The sequence below is a fragment of the Mytilus edulis genome, chromosome 12 (genome assembly GCF_963676685.1).
Source record: "Mytilus edulis chromosome 12, xbMytEdul2.2, whole genome shotgun sequence".
Classification (NCBI taxonomy): domain Eukaryota; kingdom Metazoa; phylum Mollusca; class Bivalvia; order Mytilida; family Mytilidae; genus Mytilus; species Mytilus edulis.
Genome location: NC_092355.1, coordinates 52,787,449 through 52,804,859, shown reverse-complemented (window position 1 = coordinate 52,804,859; position 17,411 = coordinate 52,787,449). Strand labels below are relative to the sequence as shown.

General features: G+C 34.0%; 2 protein-coding genes across 2 annotated transcripts in view; one reads left to right on the top strand and one right to left on the bottom strand.

The window, feature by feature from the left end:
- Window positions 1-17,411, top strand: part of LOC139498786 (uncharacterized) — a 598,641-nt gene that overhangs the window by 552,759 nt on the left and 28,471 nt on the right. The window lies entirely within an intron of this gene.
- Window positions 15,772-16,563, bottom strand: LOC139497688 (uncharacterized). The gene has a single exon (XM_071285922.1). It carries the CDS (start codon window positions 16,561-16,563, stop codon window positions 15,772-15,774), a length of 792 nt encoding a protein of 263 aa, XP_071142023.1.

The following is a 17,411-nucleotide window of genomic DNA, read 5'->3' as shown; positions in this document are numbered from 1 at the left end:
TATGATGAAGACATAATCGTCCAATCGTGGCATGTAAAAAGTAAAACAACAATAATACTGAACTCCGAGGAAAATTTAAAACGGAGAGTTCCAATAGTTATCAAAGGTAACAGGATTATAATTTAGTACGCCAGACGCTCGTAATCAGATGGTAAAATCATATAATAAAACACATTAAACGAATGGACAGCAACTGTCAATCCTGACTTGGTACAGGCATTTCCAAATGTAGACAATGTTGGATTGAATCTGGTTTAATAGCGCTATACCTCTCACTTGTATGGCAGTCGCATCAAATTCCATTATTTTTTACAACGATGCGTGAACAAAACAGACATGATAGGTAAATAGTCAAAATATGGGTATAGTTGTCACCATTGTGTCACAATCACAAAACAAACAAATATTAAACAATAAAGCACACCATGCATCCATCAAATTTAAAGAATCACATGCATTGCTTCGCGCGTTTGACGTCAGAAAATGTAAACGTCACATATAGAAATATATAAAATGATTTTGTCGTTCAATGTTTTTTCCAAACAAATATGTATTTCACATGGTGAATGGTAGTATACAGGGTAAAACAATAAAATATATGATAGAACTAATTTCAAAAAATAAACCGAGATTTAAAATTATCAAGAAGTTCTTTAGAATTTATAAGAATCTGCTATTAGTAATTTGTTAATTTATGTATCTTTGTCATTTTGCTTAGTTTCTTATGTTCAAGAGCAAGGTCAGGCCCGTCTCTCGCTGGTTTGAAGACCAATTGTTGCCCTTCAGCTGATTCTGCTCTTTAATTGGGTTGCTGTCTATGTTGACATGATATAATATTAGGAGGATATTAGAATAGCTAAGTGTTTATATGATACTAGTCTATATTAATACTGTTTTAATGTTTTTACTGCAAATAGTTTTGTTGGTTTCCAAAACATAGTATCACAGCTGTATTTTGTGCAATGTCAAATTCGTCATGGACCACTTTTTCCATTAACAGTTTTGTAAGGGATGAAATGAAGTTTTAAATTTGTGTTACAATTTAAATAGCCATCAATTTATTCATTTAATATAAATATAATATTTGGTCAATGTTATAAAAATAAAAACATTTTGGTATTAACAGAGCATAAAACGGGAGAAGGCCTCGGTACGACCTCGCCCTTTCACAAGTTTCTCAGTCTCATATATATATATATACAAAAACGTTTATATTTTTCTGACATTCATTGACCTACTTTTGTATACATAATCAATACTATGGTGATAAACATCAAATATATCTGGAAATAGGTCTTTATCATTTATTGTCAATTAGGTCTTTCCATGGACCTATTGTTTTTGTTCTGATTTTTTTTTCTTCATTCGGATTCACCCTGCTAAACAAAATTTATTTCTTTAGAAGAGCTATATCCAAGAAAACTGTTACTCTTGTGTGCGTATCTCAAAATTGCTCGTTTAATGCTCAAGATGCTTTAGTGAATGTTAAAAGGATCGACAGTTAGACTTCAAGAGTTCTTGTCCTTTTTGTTTTTGACATACGTTATGTATAAATGTAAATCATGAACCGTAACTTGTAAAAGACCAAGGTCTCTTGAGTTGAGATCCTTGGTCCACCAAATAGAAAAATAGGTCCATTTCATCGGTCACGGTCATATTCTTAAATAAGACAAGTCGATTGTATTTGCAACGTATCGCTTACTGTTCAAATTTGTTAAAATAATTTGTTTGCTTTATGATTTTATAACTATTAAAGCCAGTTCACATATTTTCACTGTTTTTTTTATAAAACAAGGGTATCATCAACTGATGCATCTGTACACATATACTATATAAGTAATGACTGATCTTAAGATTTGATTTATATAATATCTTGATAAGAAAATATGTGTGTCTGATAATACTTGTTGATGAGTAATGGCTAAGGAAGTATATAATCACACGGACATAACTGAAGAAAAGCCAGGAAACGCTAGTTTATTGAAGCCATTCAAACTTTATTTAAACATTAGAAAAACCAACATATTTGTTATTTATTTCCTATGCATAGAATATATACGGAATTAATTCAGGATGAAAATACTTCCGTCGATTATAAAATTATATCTTATATATTTATTTAGAAGTTATTGTTCATAAAAATTTGATAAAAAATTGTATTTTTTTTTATGATAAAGTAGCAGTGACAAAATTATTATATACTGTGTTGCTATATAGTAAACAGATTTCACACAAAGACGACTGTACCTGTTGGATATATGTTGACCTCATGTTCACCAGTTGACTCTTGAAAAAGAACATGACGTCATGGACGTCAAGTTGGTTACCTATTCCCTATTCCCTATTCGTAACCTATTCCCTATTCCCTATTCGTTACCTATACGTTACCTATTCCCTATTCGTTACCTATTCGTTACCTATTCCCTATTCCCTATTCGTTACCTATTCGTTACCTATTCCCTATTCCCTATTCGTTACCTATTCGTTACCTATTCCCTATTCCCTATTCGTTACCTATTCGTTACCTATTCCCTATTCGTTACCTATTCGTTACCTATTCCCTATTCCCTATTCGTTACCTATTCCCTATTCCCTATTCGTTACCTATTCCCTATTCCCTATTCGTTACCTATTCGTTACCTATTCCCTATTCCCTATTCCCTATTCGTTACCTATTCGTTACCTATTCCCTATTCCCTATTCGTTACCTATTCGTTACTTATTCCCTATTCCTTATTCGTTACTTATTCGATTTCTAATATCCTTCCCCCTTTTTAATTAATTTAACAAAGTTTGGAGACTTATTGTTTTTGCTCAGTTCTTATTATTTTTATTCTTCTTCTTCTTCCTCTTCTTCCTTATCTTCTTCCGCCACTTTAAAAATGAACTTGTCCGCAGCATTTTTCCAAAACTACTTGTCAGATTTACTTAGGGTTTCATAAAATGTTAAACTAATATGTCTAGGTGAGCCATCAATCGTTCATTTGTGCATTGGGGTCTATTAAGGGGTATTTTGGGGGGCAGAAAGAAGGGAGGGGTTTACTATAGAACCCAATGGGATTTTATTTTCTAAAATTTTCAAATGAATATAAATTGAAAACTGTAAGTGATAGATACATGCAGTCTTCAGAAATGATTAAAGGACAATAAAACAAATCACATGAAATATAGGGGAGTCCCTGGGGGTCATCCCTAGCCCCTTCAATTCGAGAATATGCTTTTAACTTGTAAACGGTCCAGATCCCTACCCCTAAACCATATATATTCTTGTACGGGACAATAAAACTAATCAAATGAAATTAAATAAAAGTTCCTGGGGGTCACCCCCACCCCGTTCAATTTGAGAATGTACTATTATCTTGTAAACGGTCCAGATCCCCACCCCTAAACCATATATATTCTTGAATAGGACGATAAAACAAATCAAATGAAATTAAATGGAAATACTCGGGGGTCATCCCCACCCTGTTCAATTTTAGAATGTGCTATTATCTTGTAAACGGTCCAGATCCCCACCTCTAAACCATATATATTCTTGTAGGGGACAATAAAACTAATCATATGAAATTAAATGGAAGTTCCTGGGGGTCAGCCCCCCCTCTCTTGTTTAAAAACTTGTAAACGGTCAACATCCCCACCCCTAAACTATATATATTCTTGTAAGGGACAATAAAACTAATCAAATAACATTAAATGGAAGTTCCTTGGTTTTTTTTTACGTTCTACCTTTTAACTGCTTTATGTCCGTATGTTTGAAGATGGATCTTGGTTCGAAGGGATGAAATCACCGTGTTAGCGCTTGCATAAAAAAAAATGATGTGGTATGATTGCCAATGAGACAACAACCCACAATAAACCAAAATGACACAGAAACTATCAACTATAGGTCAATGTACGGCCTTCAACAATGAGCATAGCCCAAACCGTGTAGTCACCTATAAAAGGCCCAGATATGACAATTTCAAACAATTCAAACAACAAAACTAACGGCCGTATTTCATATACAAAAAAATAAACGGAAAACAAATATGCAACACAAAAACAAACGATAACTACTTAATTTCAGGCTCTTGTCTAGGGACAGGCACATATTAACATAATGTGGTGGGGTTAAACATGTTAGCAGGGTGTACATCGTTTCGGAGCATGCTATTACCTTGTTTAATTCGTTCCATCAATTGCTTATCATTCGCTTATAATACGTGTATCATACGTTGCACCTTTTAAACCATGATTTTCAATTGTTTTGTTGTCTCTGGTGGTAGATTTGGGTTCTTAGAGGTGATATAACTCTATAAGCGCATATGTACCCGTTCCAGCGCTCGGATAATACCCTGTTAAATATTCGTTACTTATTCGCTTTTAATACGTTTGTTGTACGTTGCACCTTTTACAAAAGGATTTTCAATTGTGTTCATATCTCTGGTGGTAATAATGTGTTCTTATAGATGAAATATCCCTATTAGCGCGTATGTACCCGTTCCAGCGCTCGGATAATACCCTGTTACTTATTCGATCGTTATTCGATTTTAATGCGCGGGGTAAGTATACGTTGCACCTTGAAATAAATTGTTTTTTAATTGTGTTCATGTCTCTGGTGGTAACAAGGTGTTCTTAGAGACGAAATGACCCTATTAGAGCGCATGTACCCGTTCCAGTGCTCGGTTAATACCCTGTTACCTATTCGTTACCTATTCGTTACTTATTCGCTTAAAATACGTTTGTTGTACGTTGCACCTTTTAGAAAAGGATTTTCAATTGTGTCCATGTCTCTGGTGGTAACAATGTGTTCTTAGAGATGAAATTACCCTATTAGCGCGCTTGTGCCCGTTCCAGCGCTCGGCTAATACCATGTTACCTATTCGTTACATATTCGTTACCTATTCACTTATAATACGTTTGTTGTACGTTGCACCTTTTAAAAAGGATTTTCAATTGTGTCCATGTCTCTAGTGGTAACAATGTGTTCTTAGAGATGAAAAGACCTTATTAGCGCGCATGTGCCTGTTCCAGCGCTTGGTTAATACCCTGTTACCTATTCGTTACCTATTCGTTACCTATTCACTTATAATACGTGTGTTGTTCGTTGCACCTTTTAGAAAAGAATTTTCAATTGTGTTCATGTCTCTGGTGCTAACAATGTGTTCTTAGAGATGAAATGACCCTATTAACGCATATGTACCCGTTGCAGCGCTCGGTTAATACCCTGTTACCTATTCGTTACCTATTCGCTACTTATTCGCTTTAAATACGTTTGTTGTACGTTGCACCTTTTAGAAAAGGATTTTCACTTGTGTTCATGTCTCTGGTGGTAACAATGTGTAATTAGAGATGAAATGACCCTATTAGCGTGCATGTACCCGTTCCAGCGCTCGGATAATACCCTGTTACTTATTCGTTCCTTATTCGCTTTAAATGCGCGGGGTAAGTATACGTTGCACCTTGAAATAAATTGTTTTGTAATTGTGTTCATGTCTCTGGTGGTAACAATGTGTTCTTAGAGACGAAATGACCCTATTAGAGCGCATGTACCCGTTCCAGTGCTCGGTTAATACCCTGTTACCTATTCGTTACCTATTCGTTACTTATTAACTTATTATAGGGTCATTTCATCTCTAATTACACATTGTTACCACCAGAGACATGAACACAATTGAAAATCCTTTTCTAAAAGGTGCAACGTACAACAAACGTATTTAAAGCGAATAAGTAACGAATAGGTAACGAATAGGTAACAGGGTATTAACCGAGCGCTGCAACGGGTACATATGTGCTAATAGGGTCATTTCATCTCTAAGAACACATTGTTACCCCCAGAGACATGAACACAATTGAAAATTCTTTTCTAAAAGGTGCAACGTACAACAAACGTATTATAAGTGAATAGGTAACGAATAGGTAACAGGGTATTAACCGAGCGCTGGAACGCGTACATGCGCGCTTATAGGGTCATTTCATCTCTAAGAACACATTGTTACCACCAGAGACATGAACACAATTGAAAATCCCTTTCTAAAAGTTGCAACGTACAACAAACGTATTAAAAGTGAATAAGTAACGAATAGGTAACAGGGTATTAACCGAGCGCTGCAACGGGTACATGCGCGCTAATAGGGTCATTTCATCTCTAAGAACACATTGTTACCACCAGAGACATGGACACAATTGAAAATCCTTTCCTAAAAGGTGCAACGTACAACAAACGTATTATAAGTAAATAGGTAACGAATAGGTAACGAATAGGTAACAGGGTATTAACCGAGCGCTGGAACGGGTACATGCACGCTAATAGGGTAATTTCATCTCTAATTACACATTGTTACCACCAGAGACATGAACACAAGTGAAAATCTTTTTCTAAAAGGTGCAACGTACAACAAACGTATTTAAAGCGAATAAGTAACGAATAGATAACGAATAGGTAACAGGGTATTAACCGAGCGCTGGAACGGGTACATATGCGCTAATAGGGTCATTTCATCTCTAAGAACACATTGTTACCACCAGAGACATGAACACAATTGAAAACTTACCCCGCGCATTAAAAGCGAATAAGGAACGAATAAGTAACAGGGTATTATCCGAGCGCTGGAACTGGTCCAATGGGTACTAATTGTGCACCCCTGCTGGCTGATTTGTTTTTGTACTCGTATGAAGCAGAATTCATTCAGAATCTTCTAAAAGACAAAAAGAAAAAACACCTTGCGAAATTCTTTAATTTTACTTTCCGATATATTGATGATGTTCTATCATTGAATAACCCATATTTCAGCCAATACTTACATCTCATATATCCAAGTGAACTTGAAATTAAGGATACCACTGATACTAGAAGGACTGCTTCATACCTTGATCTTTTCCTCAATATTGACGTAGATGGACGACTTCACACGAAAATCTATGATAAACGGGACGATTTCAACTTCCCAATTATCAATTTCCCATTTCTCAGCAGTAACATACCCTCTGCCCCTTCGTATGGTGTTTACATATCACAGTTGATACGTTATTCTCGTGCTTGTTCACACTATACGGACTTCATATACAGGAGTGTGCTCCTTACGCAGAAACTGCTCCAACAAAGTTATGAGGAGGACAGATTAAAATTGACACTCCGTAAATTTTATGGACACCATCACGATTTGGTGGATCCATACGATGTTTCGTTGACCAAACTAGCTAAGGACATTTTTATCACATGGTAGATTGTGTTTTGTCATAATGTCGTCTAATCTTTTAATTACCAAACGTGACTTATTCCAGATTGTGACTGTTTTGCCGAGTGTGAACTCGCATTACTATAAGACGTGGTACGGTACTTATCCATCCCAAATTCATGTATTTAGTTTAAATGTTTAATGTTATATTTGTAATTCTCATCGGATTTTGTCAAATGTGTTGACGTCTTTTCTATTATATTTATGTGTTATGGTAAAGAAAATTAATCACCGCCTTCATTTATCAGATTTGATTTCGTTCAAAGTAATCAGTACGATATTTTACGTTTGAAGTTAGATTCATAACAAACCTGACATAGTTTTATAATATAGTTAATTGCTACCTCAGTTTTATATTAATAAGAATTAAAATGTGCTTTGTTATTAAATGCAATATCAGTATTTAGTTCAAATATATAATCTTAAATTAATCCTAATTCTATCTTATTCATTCTTATGTGACGTCATTTTTCATTTTTTGATGCTCTGTTTTACTAATTCAAATGACGTCATTTTTTCGTCATTTTTCAGTTTCAAATAGGACGTCACTTGGCGTAGAGGTTTAAACGTATTCGGATGTGTCTACTTTTGTGTTTCAAATGTCTGGTTATGTAAATGTAATTAGTTAATACTTCAGCTTTATCATGTACATCTTTTGTATATTCATTTTATTAAATTTACTGTTTGCAAAAGTATAAATTACTCTAAATTATAGGGATTTTCTGGTAACTTAACAGAAAACCCTTGCCGTTTTTGGCACAACCTTTTTGATATTTTGGTCTTCGATGCTGTTCAACTTTGTACTCGTTTCGGCTTTCAAACTTTTGTATCTGTGCGTCACACATAGGTCTTGTGTGGACAAAATACACTTCTGGCGTATTGAAATTTTGAACTTGTTGCCTTTTGTTGGCTGTTGTTCGTGTGATTCTTTGTCAATTGTGTTCTCCAATTTATTTATATTGTAGTCCTGTGTTGTCATTTTGATGTTATATTTCACATGGCCATAAAAGTGCGAGGTTTGGCATGCCACAAAACCAGGTTCAACCCACCATTTTTTCCTTTAAAAATGCCCTGTACCAAGTCAGGAATATGGTCATTGTTATATTATAGTTCGTTTCTGTGTGTATTACATTATAACGTTGTGTCGTTTGTTTTCTCTTATTTTTGAGTGTAAATTCACATTGCAATAAGACGTGTCACGGTACTTGTCTATCCCAAATTCATGTATTTGGTTTTGATGTTATATATATATGTTATATTTGTTATTCTCGTGGGATTTTGTCTATGTGTGTTACATTTTAGTGTTATGTCGTTGTTCTCCTCTTATATTTAATGCGTTTCCCTCGGTTTTAGTTTGTTATCCCGATTTTGTTTTTTGTCCATGGATTTATGAGTTTTGAACAGCGGTATACTACTGTTGTCTTTATTTACATGCACGCTAATAGAGTCATTTTATCTCTGAGAAGAAATTGTTACCACCAGAGACACGAACACAATTAAAAAACGATTTATTTCAAGGTGCAACGTATACCCTGCGCATTAAAAGCGAATAAGGATCGAATAAGTAACAGGGTATTATCCGAGCGCTGGAACGGGTACATACGCGCTAATAGGGATATTTTATCTATAAGAACATATTATTACCACCAGAGATATGAACACAATTGAAAATCCTTTTCTAAAAAGTGCAACGTACAACAAACGTATTAAAAGCGAATAAGTAACGAATATTTAACAGGGTATTATCCGAGCGCTGGAACGGGTACATATGCGCTTATAGAGTTATATCACCTCTAAGAACCCAAATCTACCACCAGAGACAACAAAACAATTTTAAATCATGGTTTAAAAGGTGCAACGCATGATGCACGTATTATAAGCGAATGATAAGCGAGTGATGGAACGAATTAAACAAGGTAATAGCATGCTCCGAAACGATGTACACCCTGCTAACATGTTTAACCCCACCACATTATGTTAGTATGTGCCTGTCCCTAGACAAGAGCCTGAAATTAAGTAGTTATCGTTTGTTTTTGTGTTACATATTTGTTTTCCGTTTATTTTTTTTTTGTATATGAAATACGGCCGTTAGTTTTGTTGTTTGAATTGTTTGAAATTGTCATATCTGGGCCTTTTATAGGTGACTACACGGTTTGGGCTATGCTCATTGTTGAAGGCCGTACATTGACCTATAGTTGATAGTTTCTGTGTCATTTTGGTCTATTGTGGGTTGTTGTCTCATTGGCAATCATACCACATCTTTTTTTTTATGCAAGCGCTAACACGGTGATTTCATCCCTTCGAACCAAGATCCATCTGCAAACATACGGACATAAAGCAGTCAAAAGGTAGAACGTATAAAAATCAAAAAAGGAACAAATGAGTATCGAACATAAAGTAAAAGGATCGGTTGAGCACAAACACATATAAATAGGTCATAAAAAGATCATTTTACCTCAACAAATTTCGAACTATTACCAGATATAAGAGTATAAACAACAAGAAGTAATTGTATCAGGATGCTGTTACGAAGTCTCCCAACAAAGCTCCCATAACTCGCAATTCATATGGTCCCATGTTCATTTGATTTGATTTTTTGTCCCATACAAGAATATATATGGCTTACTGTTGGGGATCTCCACCATTTACAAGTATTCAAGTAGGAGGGGGTGGTGGTGACCCCAGGGACTGTACCTACATTTCATTTTATTTGTTTTATTGTCCCCTACAAGAATATATATGGTTTAGGGGTGGGGATGTTGACCGTTTACAAGTTTTCAAACAAGAGGGGGTGGAATAACCCCCTCAGGACTTCCCTTTCATCTCATTTTATTTGTTTTATTGTTTCCTACAAGAACATATATGGTTTAGGGGTGGGGATCTTGACCATTTACAAGATAATAGTACATTCTCAAATTGAACGGGGTGGGGATGACCCCAAGGAACTTCCATTTAATTTTATTTGATTAGTTTTATTGTCCCTTACAAGAATATATATAGCCTATGGTTGGGGATGTTGACCGTTTACAAGTTTTCAAACAAGAGTGGCGGCTGACCCCCTAGCGACTTTCCTTTTATTTCATTTCATTTGTTTTATTGTCCCCTACAAGAATATGTATGGTTTAGGGGTGGGAATCTGGACCATTTACAAGATAATAGTACATTCTCAAATTGAACGGGGTGGGGGTGACCCCAAGGAACTTCCATTTAATTTCATTTGATTAGTTTTATTGTCCCTTACAAGAATAAATATAGTTTAGGGGTGGGGATGTTGACCGTTTATAAGTTTTCAAACAAGAGGGGGTGGGGTGACCCCCTAGGGACTTTCCTTTTATTTCATTTCATTTGTTTTATTGTTCCCTACAAGAAAATATATAGTTTAGGGGTGGGGATCTGGACCATTTACAAGATAATAGCACAATCTAAAATTGAACAGGGTGGGGATGACCCCCGAAGACTTCCATTTAATTTCATTTGATTAGTTTTATCGTCCCTTACAAGAATAAATATAGTTTAGGGGTGGGGATGTTGACCGTTTATAAGTTTTCAAACAAGAGGGGGTGGGTTGACCCCCTAGGGACTTTCCATTTAATTTCATTTGATTAGTTTTATTGTCCCCTACAAGAATATATATGGTTTAGGGGTGGGGATCTGGACCGTTTACAAGATAATAGCACATTCTAAAATTGAACAGGGTGGGGATGACCCCCGAGGACTTCCATTTAATTTCATTTGATTTGTTTTATCGTCCTATTCAAGAATATATATGGTTTAGGGGTTGGGATCTGGACCGTTTACAAGATAATAGTACATTCTCAAATTGAACGCGGTTGGGGTGACCCCCAGGAACTTTTATTTAATTTCATTTGATTAGTTTTATTGTCCCGTACAAGAATATATAGGGTTTAGGGGTGGGGATCTGGACCGTTTACAAGTTAAAATTCGAATTGAAGGGGGTAGGGATGACCCCCAGGGACTCCCCTATATTTCATGTGATTTGTTTTATTGTCTTTTAATCATTTCTGAAGACTGCATGTATCTATCACTTACAATTTTCAAGTTATTTTCATTTGAAAATTTTAGAAAATAAAATCCCATTGGGTTCTATAGTAAACCCCTCCCTTCTTTCTGCCCCCCCCCCCCCCCCCCAAATACCCCTTAATAGACCCCAATGCACAAATGAACGATTGATGGCTCACCTAGACATATTAGTCTAACATTTTATGAAACCCTAAGTAAATTGGAAAAATGCTGCGGACAAGTTCATTTTTTTAAAGTGGCGGAAGAAGAGGAAGAAGAGGAAGAAGAAGAAGAATAAAAATAATTAAAAACCAATTGTTCAGAGAACAATTGAAGGTCTTTCCATCAAAACAATGTATTTTGATATGAAAGTTGTGAAACTAAATTTAAAATGTCATTTCAATCGTCAATGATAGCTTCTAGTACGCTGATTCCAAAAATATTTGGTTTCCATACATTTTTTTTAAATAAGGGAGATAATTTGTTACTTCCGGTTTGAAAAATGTTACATACGATTATATTTGATTATTTACTTGACACTGATTCCAAAAATATCTGGTTCTTTATACTTTTATATTAATAAAGTACAAAAAATAGCTACTTCCGGTTTACAAAAGGTCACTTCGGTTGTTTCTTTCAAGGTTAAATGGTTTGATACCTTTTTCCAAAAGTTTCATAGCTTTATCATGTATACATATAAAATAAAAGCAAAGATCAAAATATAGAACGTCAAATTAAGCTATGACCTTGACATCAATTTCAAGGTCATGAACTAAGGACCTCAAATCAAAAGACCATAGGTCTTAATTATATTTGGTTAATGACTTATATCACCAAACACGTATTTTTAAATACAAGAGGGGAGAAAACTCCCTTTTACGTTCAACGTGCCCTTGCAATAAAAAGTTATGTGTTACGACATGTCGCAACTAACAATTTAGTAAAAATAATTTGTTGATATCTTATACAGTCTTTGGATATAAGTGAAATAAGCCAAATTCAAATATAAGAATATGACCTTAACCTTTGACCTTGACCTAATTTTCATTTTTTCGGACCAAGGACCTCAAATCAAAAGATCCTAGGTCTCTATCACTTATGGTTTATAAGATAGAAATGCATATCACTTATATCAGATGCATAAGGGGAAATAACTCTCATATGGAGCGGACATATTGGTTCGGTCAAAATAGGACAAATCATGCAAAGGATATAACGAGCAATTTTGAAAAATAAATTTGTCGTTATCTTTTACGGTTGCGAAGGAGTTATGAGCACAAGGAAAACAGTGTTTGGGGAGATAACTCCTACAAAGAAAAGTATTCGGGTACGCAGGGTAAATTTCAAAAGCGCATAAACTGTTCGATAGCATATACCAAATATCAAAGCGACATATTGCGAAACAAATGTTTATGATCGCAAGAACAATATTAGGCGGAAGAAAAAAAAAAAAAAAAAAATAATCAGAAAAAAAACAATAGGTCTTTCCACAGAAAAGTGGAAAAACCTAACAAGAACTGAGCAAAAACAATAAGTCTCCAAACTTTGTTAAATTAATTAAAAAGGGGAAAGGATATTAGAAATCGAATAAGTAACGAATAGGTAACGAATAGGGAATAGGGAATAGGTAACGAATAGGTAACGAATATGGAATAGGGAATAGGTAACGAATAGGTAACGAATAGGGAATAGGGAATAGGTAACGAATAGGTAACGAATAGGTAACGAATATGGAATAGGGAATAGGTAACGAATAGGTAACGAATAGGGAATAGGGAATAGGTAACGAATAGGTAACGAATAGGGAATAGGGAATAGGTAACGAATAGGTAACGAATAGGGAATAGGGAATAGGTAACGAATATGGAATAGGGAATAGGTAACCAACTTGACGTCCATCATGACGTCATTATTTAACAACAACTTTTGACATCAGAAGTACATTTTCACACTGTATTCAAATGTGTATGGCATCGTCTTATTATTTTAATTCAAAAGTTTGAATATACCTGTGACATTTTTTGACTTGTGTTTAAGTATTTAATTGATATAAGGTACAATATATTCAATACATTACCAATTAATAAATCTTTCACTGAAGAGTTTTGTTGATTTCATTAATATTTATTAGGATTGATTCATATGTAGGAACTAAGACGAGACTGTTTATGTTGCAAACTTATATTCATTTGGAAAATGGGTTTCTTAAATGAATATCATGTCAAATGTATGTTTATATCGTATGTTTTAATACCTTTTATAACTATAGTTATCATATACTTGTATGAAATATTACTAAAATTTTACAGTTTAATAACATTCAAAAATATTAAAATGCTTTGAAAGGATAACTAGGTATATTGACCAGATTCCTAAGAATTTTCTCGGTGGGCTGATAAAGGAACCTTTATTGACTGTTTCCGGAATGTTCCTACATGCCTTTCCGTTAATTTCCGTGACGTTTAATACATGCAACGTCGGGCATTTCCGGAAATTATTTAAAAACGACAACACAGTGCGGAAAGCCGGAAGTATTTAAAGCTTTTCACAAAATGGTGGAGGAGGAAAAATAAATTAAAAGTAATGCTTCTTATATCAATAAAACAATTAAAGATTAGAAATTTGTATTTGGTTGTCTGGAAAGTATTATCTAAAAGATCAAAGAAAAACAACATTTTAATAGTTGTTGTCTGTATTTCTTCTTCTGAAGTATATGATAAATAGATCATTACATGTCATTTTTCATACAGACACTTTATCGGCCATTGAAAAATGTACATGATAACAGCCCTCGAGCCTGCGGCTCTTAGGCTAATATAATGACCTAGGGCCGATAAAGGGTCTGATATGAAAAATGCCATTGAATAATCTATACATATAATTCTGTATCTAAATTGTTGGTTTCCTCATTAACCCTGAAGTATAACATTCAAACATTGTAATTGAATTGGAGCTTCGGGATTAATTGATTAAAGGAGGGATTTGCCCTTATTATTTCAGTTTTTGAAAAGAACCTTTAAAAATGAAAATGCAAAGTTTTGCAGCATCATTTGTCCATTTTGAGGTTCTCGTGTCTAAAGAATTATAACAAAAATCAATGAGAATAAAAAGGTAGTTTAAAGATATATTTGAATACAGTTCATAAAAATTGAAATTAACGTCATAACGTTAAAAAGCGCCCAATAACATTATATTTTTTTCATTATATCTCAATCAATTATTCATTGCAAAATTCTTATCAACGTTTATAAATCATCCCAATCACTAAAATAATTGATCATATCTTTTTAATCTGAATCTCGACATCTGATGACGTTGACATATTCTATTGATGATATCGTTGTTATTGTTAATGAATAATATGGAACATTTATAGTCAGTTAATGTCCCTAGATAAGCATTGGCTTGATTTAGAAATTTGTTGCTGTACTCAAACACCATTTTCAGATTATCAAAAAAATATTCATTAATTACGATTAAATTTTTTTTCCAGCAGGTTTCCGCAATTAGGACGCATTTAAGAATCACATGGTGCAGCAATACCCTAGGATACGCATATCATTTTAATGCCTTTGCAAAATCGAGACATTTCTTTGCTGTATTTAACAAAACATTACTTGGATATACGAGATACCTTTCCTTTACTGCAAGTTCCAGATCACGCAGTGCTTTATTTTTCCCCCTGTTATCTCCTATATGATGATAGCACAAAAATGATAAAACATAAGAGTAAACAACGGGAGGAAATTTTAGTTCATTTGGTAATAAAGTAAAAGGATTCATAAAAGTCAAAGAATAAAATATCAAATATTTACAAGTAATCAGTAATCCAAATCTTTGTTTCATTTTCTTGAACATAGTCTGTTGTGTCAAAGTGTTGTCATAATGTAGAAATATCTTATCCGGGGTACAACTGGATAAACAATGTTTTATTATATCGAGACATTCCCGAAATCGTTTACATTTATAAAACAATGATGCTAACAATAACGATGAGGTAATTGAATCTGACTGTAAACTTTTCTTGAAATGACAAAATATTCTCTTGTATTGTTCGTAAAACGATTTGTTCCTGTCTGTCAGGTTATACAAATCAGAAGACTCTATATATTCCCTGCAACATACACATAGTATGTACGCATAACTCTCCTTTCTTAAAATATTATTATGGCCATTTTCAAATAGTTGAAATTCACGGTAAATTAAAAGTGGATCATAATTTCCTATTATATAAGAAAAACATGATAATGACGACGCTGATAGTGTCATCCAATGCGAATTTTCTGATTGTAATCTGTAATTCATTAAAGTTTCTGTATGAAAAAGCGAAGTCCATGGCGATCTATAAACTAATCGTAGTGTACCTAGTAATGCTTTATGATCATTGTCAGTTAATCTATTTTCGAACAGATTGTTTTCTGGGATAAAGTAATGAAGACATGTTTTATATTCCACAAAATAGATCAGTCTGTTTATACAATCCAAGACACAAGCAATCATATTCTCAGGTTTCCATTCTGATGGATTTATTTCCTCACTCAAAATAGGAGCAAAGTAGATCGCCATGTCTTGGTTTAATGATGTCCTTTAATATAATTTTCATTAAGGCATAACATAATAACTGAGAATGTGTAAAGAAATGAATCAACAGTTTTTCGGTCACAGAAAATGATACACGCCATTGAAAGTCCTCGTTTGGAGAGTCTTTACATCCAATAGGAACAAATAAAACTCCGTATTTTACAGCTGAGGTTATTAATGTGTAATGTGGCCATGTTGTACGTGATCTGTGAATCCATTGTCGAGCTGGTGTGATCCATTTTTTACATACAAAACATATTGCTAGATTATATTCTCCATCTGTTGTAGAATGACATGAACCATGGATAATCATACCATCAGATAAGTCTTGTTCTCTAAAACGTTTGCTAGATATGTACGTTTCTTCTCCCACAGTCTCAAACCAGTCAGATATCACAACAATATCAAGCCATGATTTGTCAACTAACTTCAGTTTTGCAAATCCGGGTTTTATGTCGTTTGTATCCATAACCAATGGTACATTATCTGGATCATAATGGACATCATTTAAACTTTCAAAAATACGAAAAGGTTCAAAAACGTACATCTGATCAAAATCACTACCTTTGAGATCTAGACCTTCTGCTTTACTACCACTACTTATGGATGTAAGACTATTAGTATTTTCACCAATGTCCTTTACAGTAAATATCTCCCTTCTTGTCCTTACAACTTCCTCAGAACCGACGATGTTACATATGTAATCATAAAAGTGAAGTGATAGATTCTTGTCCTCTGAATTCATATTCTCTACATATCTAGAAAACAAATACACAAAGACATTTTTAAATACCAGTTATTCACTAAATATTATCAATATCAAATCAACTCTGTTAGCAGAATGGTTTTTTTCTAGCACTCGTCAGAACATACTTGAATATGTTTAAAATGTACTCAACATTTTTACTGTATGTAGTCATTGTCGTGTCACTGATGTTCAACTTATGATTGTGTCATATAGAATAAAATAATTACATACATTTTACGGGTAGCAAATTTAATCAATGTAATACTTAATGGAGGCGTTAAAAGAATACATCAGTAACATTCTGTTTCTTTTAGTTATACAACAAAATGGCTGCACGTACTCTTCATTGTTTTCTCAATGATTTTTGACATTTGCAATTCATTCCAGATCAATGAGGATAGTTATCCGGATTTTAAACTTTTTCCAGAAAAAAAACTTTCAATTAGAAAACCTATTTAATCTTCTCGTCTTCACTTTGGAACGACATCAAGGAAGTAACATATCATTCATGCTACTTCTATTATATATGTAGAATGAATATACATGACTTGACAAGTGACATGAAGCATATCTTATTATTTTCTTAAGATTCGCTGACATGTTTCAAAATGAAATTACGTTATTGAACAATCTTAATCAATTAAGCATGCTTGATTTGTTTTGCAGCAACAACAAAAAAAGAGGTGGGGGAGTCATTTTGCCTGTTAATCAGATCAAAGGTATCTGATTTTATCCATTCCAAGGTTCAGGGAATCATTTTCTCTTCTTGCAATTGGAAGTTCATTTTTGTATTTTGTTTGTTGATTCCTCCAGCGCAATACACCATAAGGTTTTGGTTTGATATG

Coding starts and splice junctions, on each gene's coding strand:
- LOC139497688 (XM_071285922.1), bottom strand. CDS start 16,563: ATGAATTCAGAGGACAAGAATCTATCACTTCACTTTTATGATTACATA.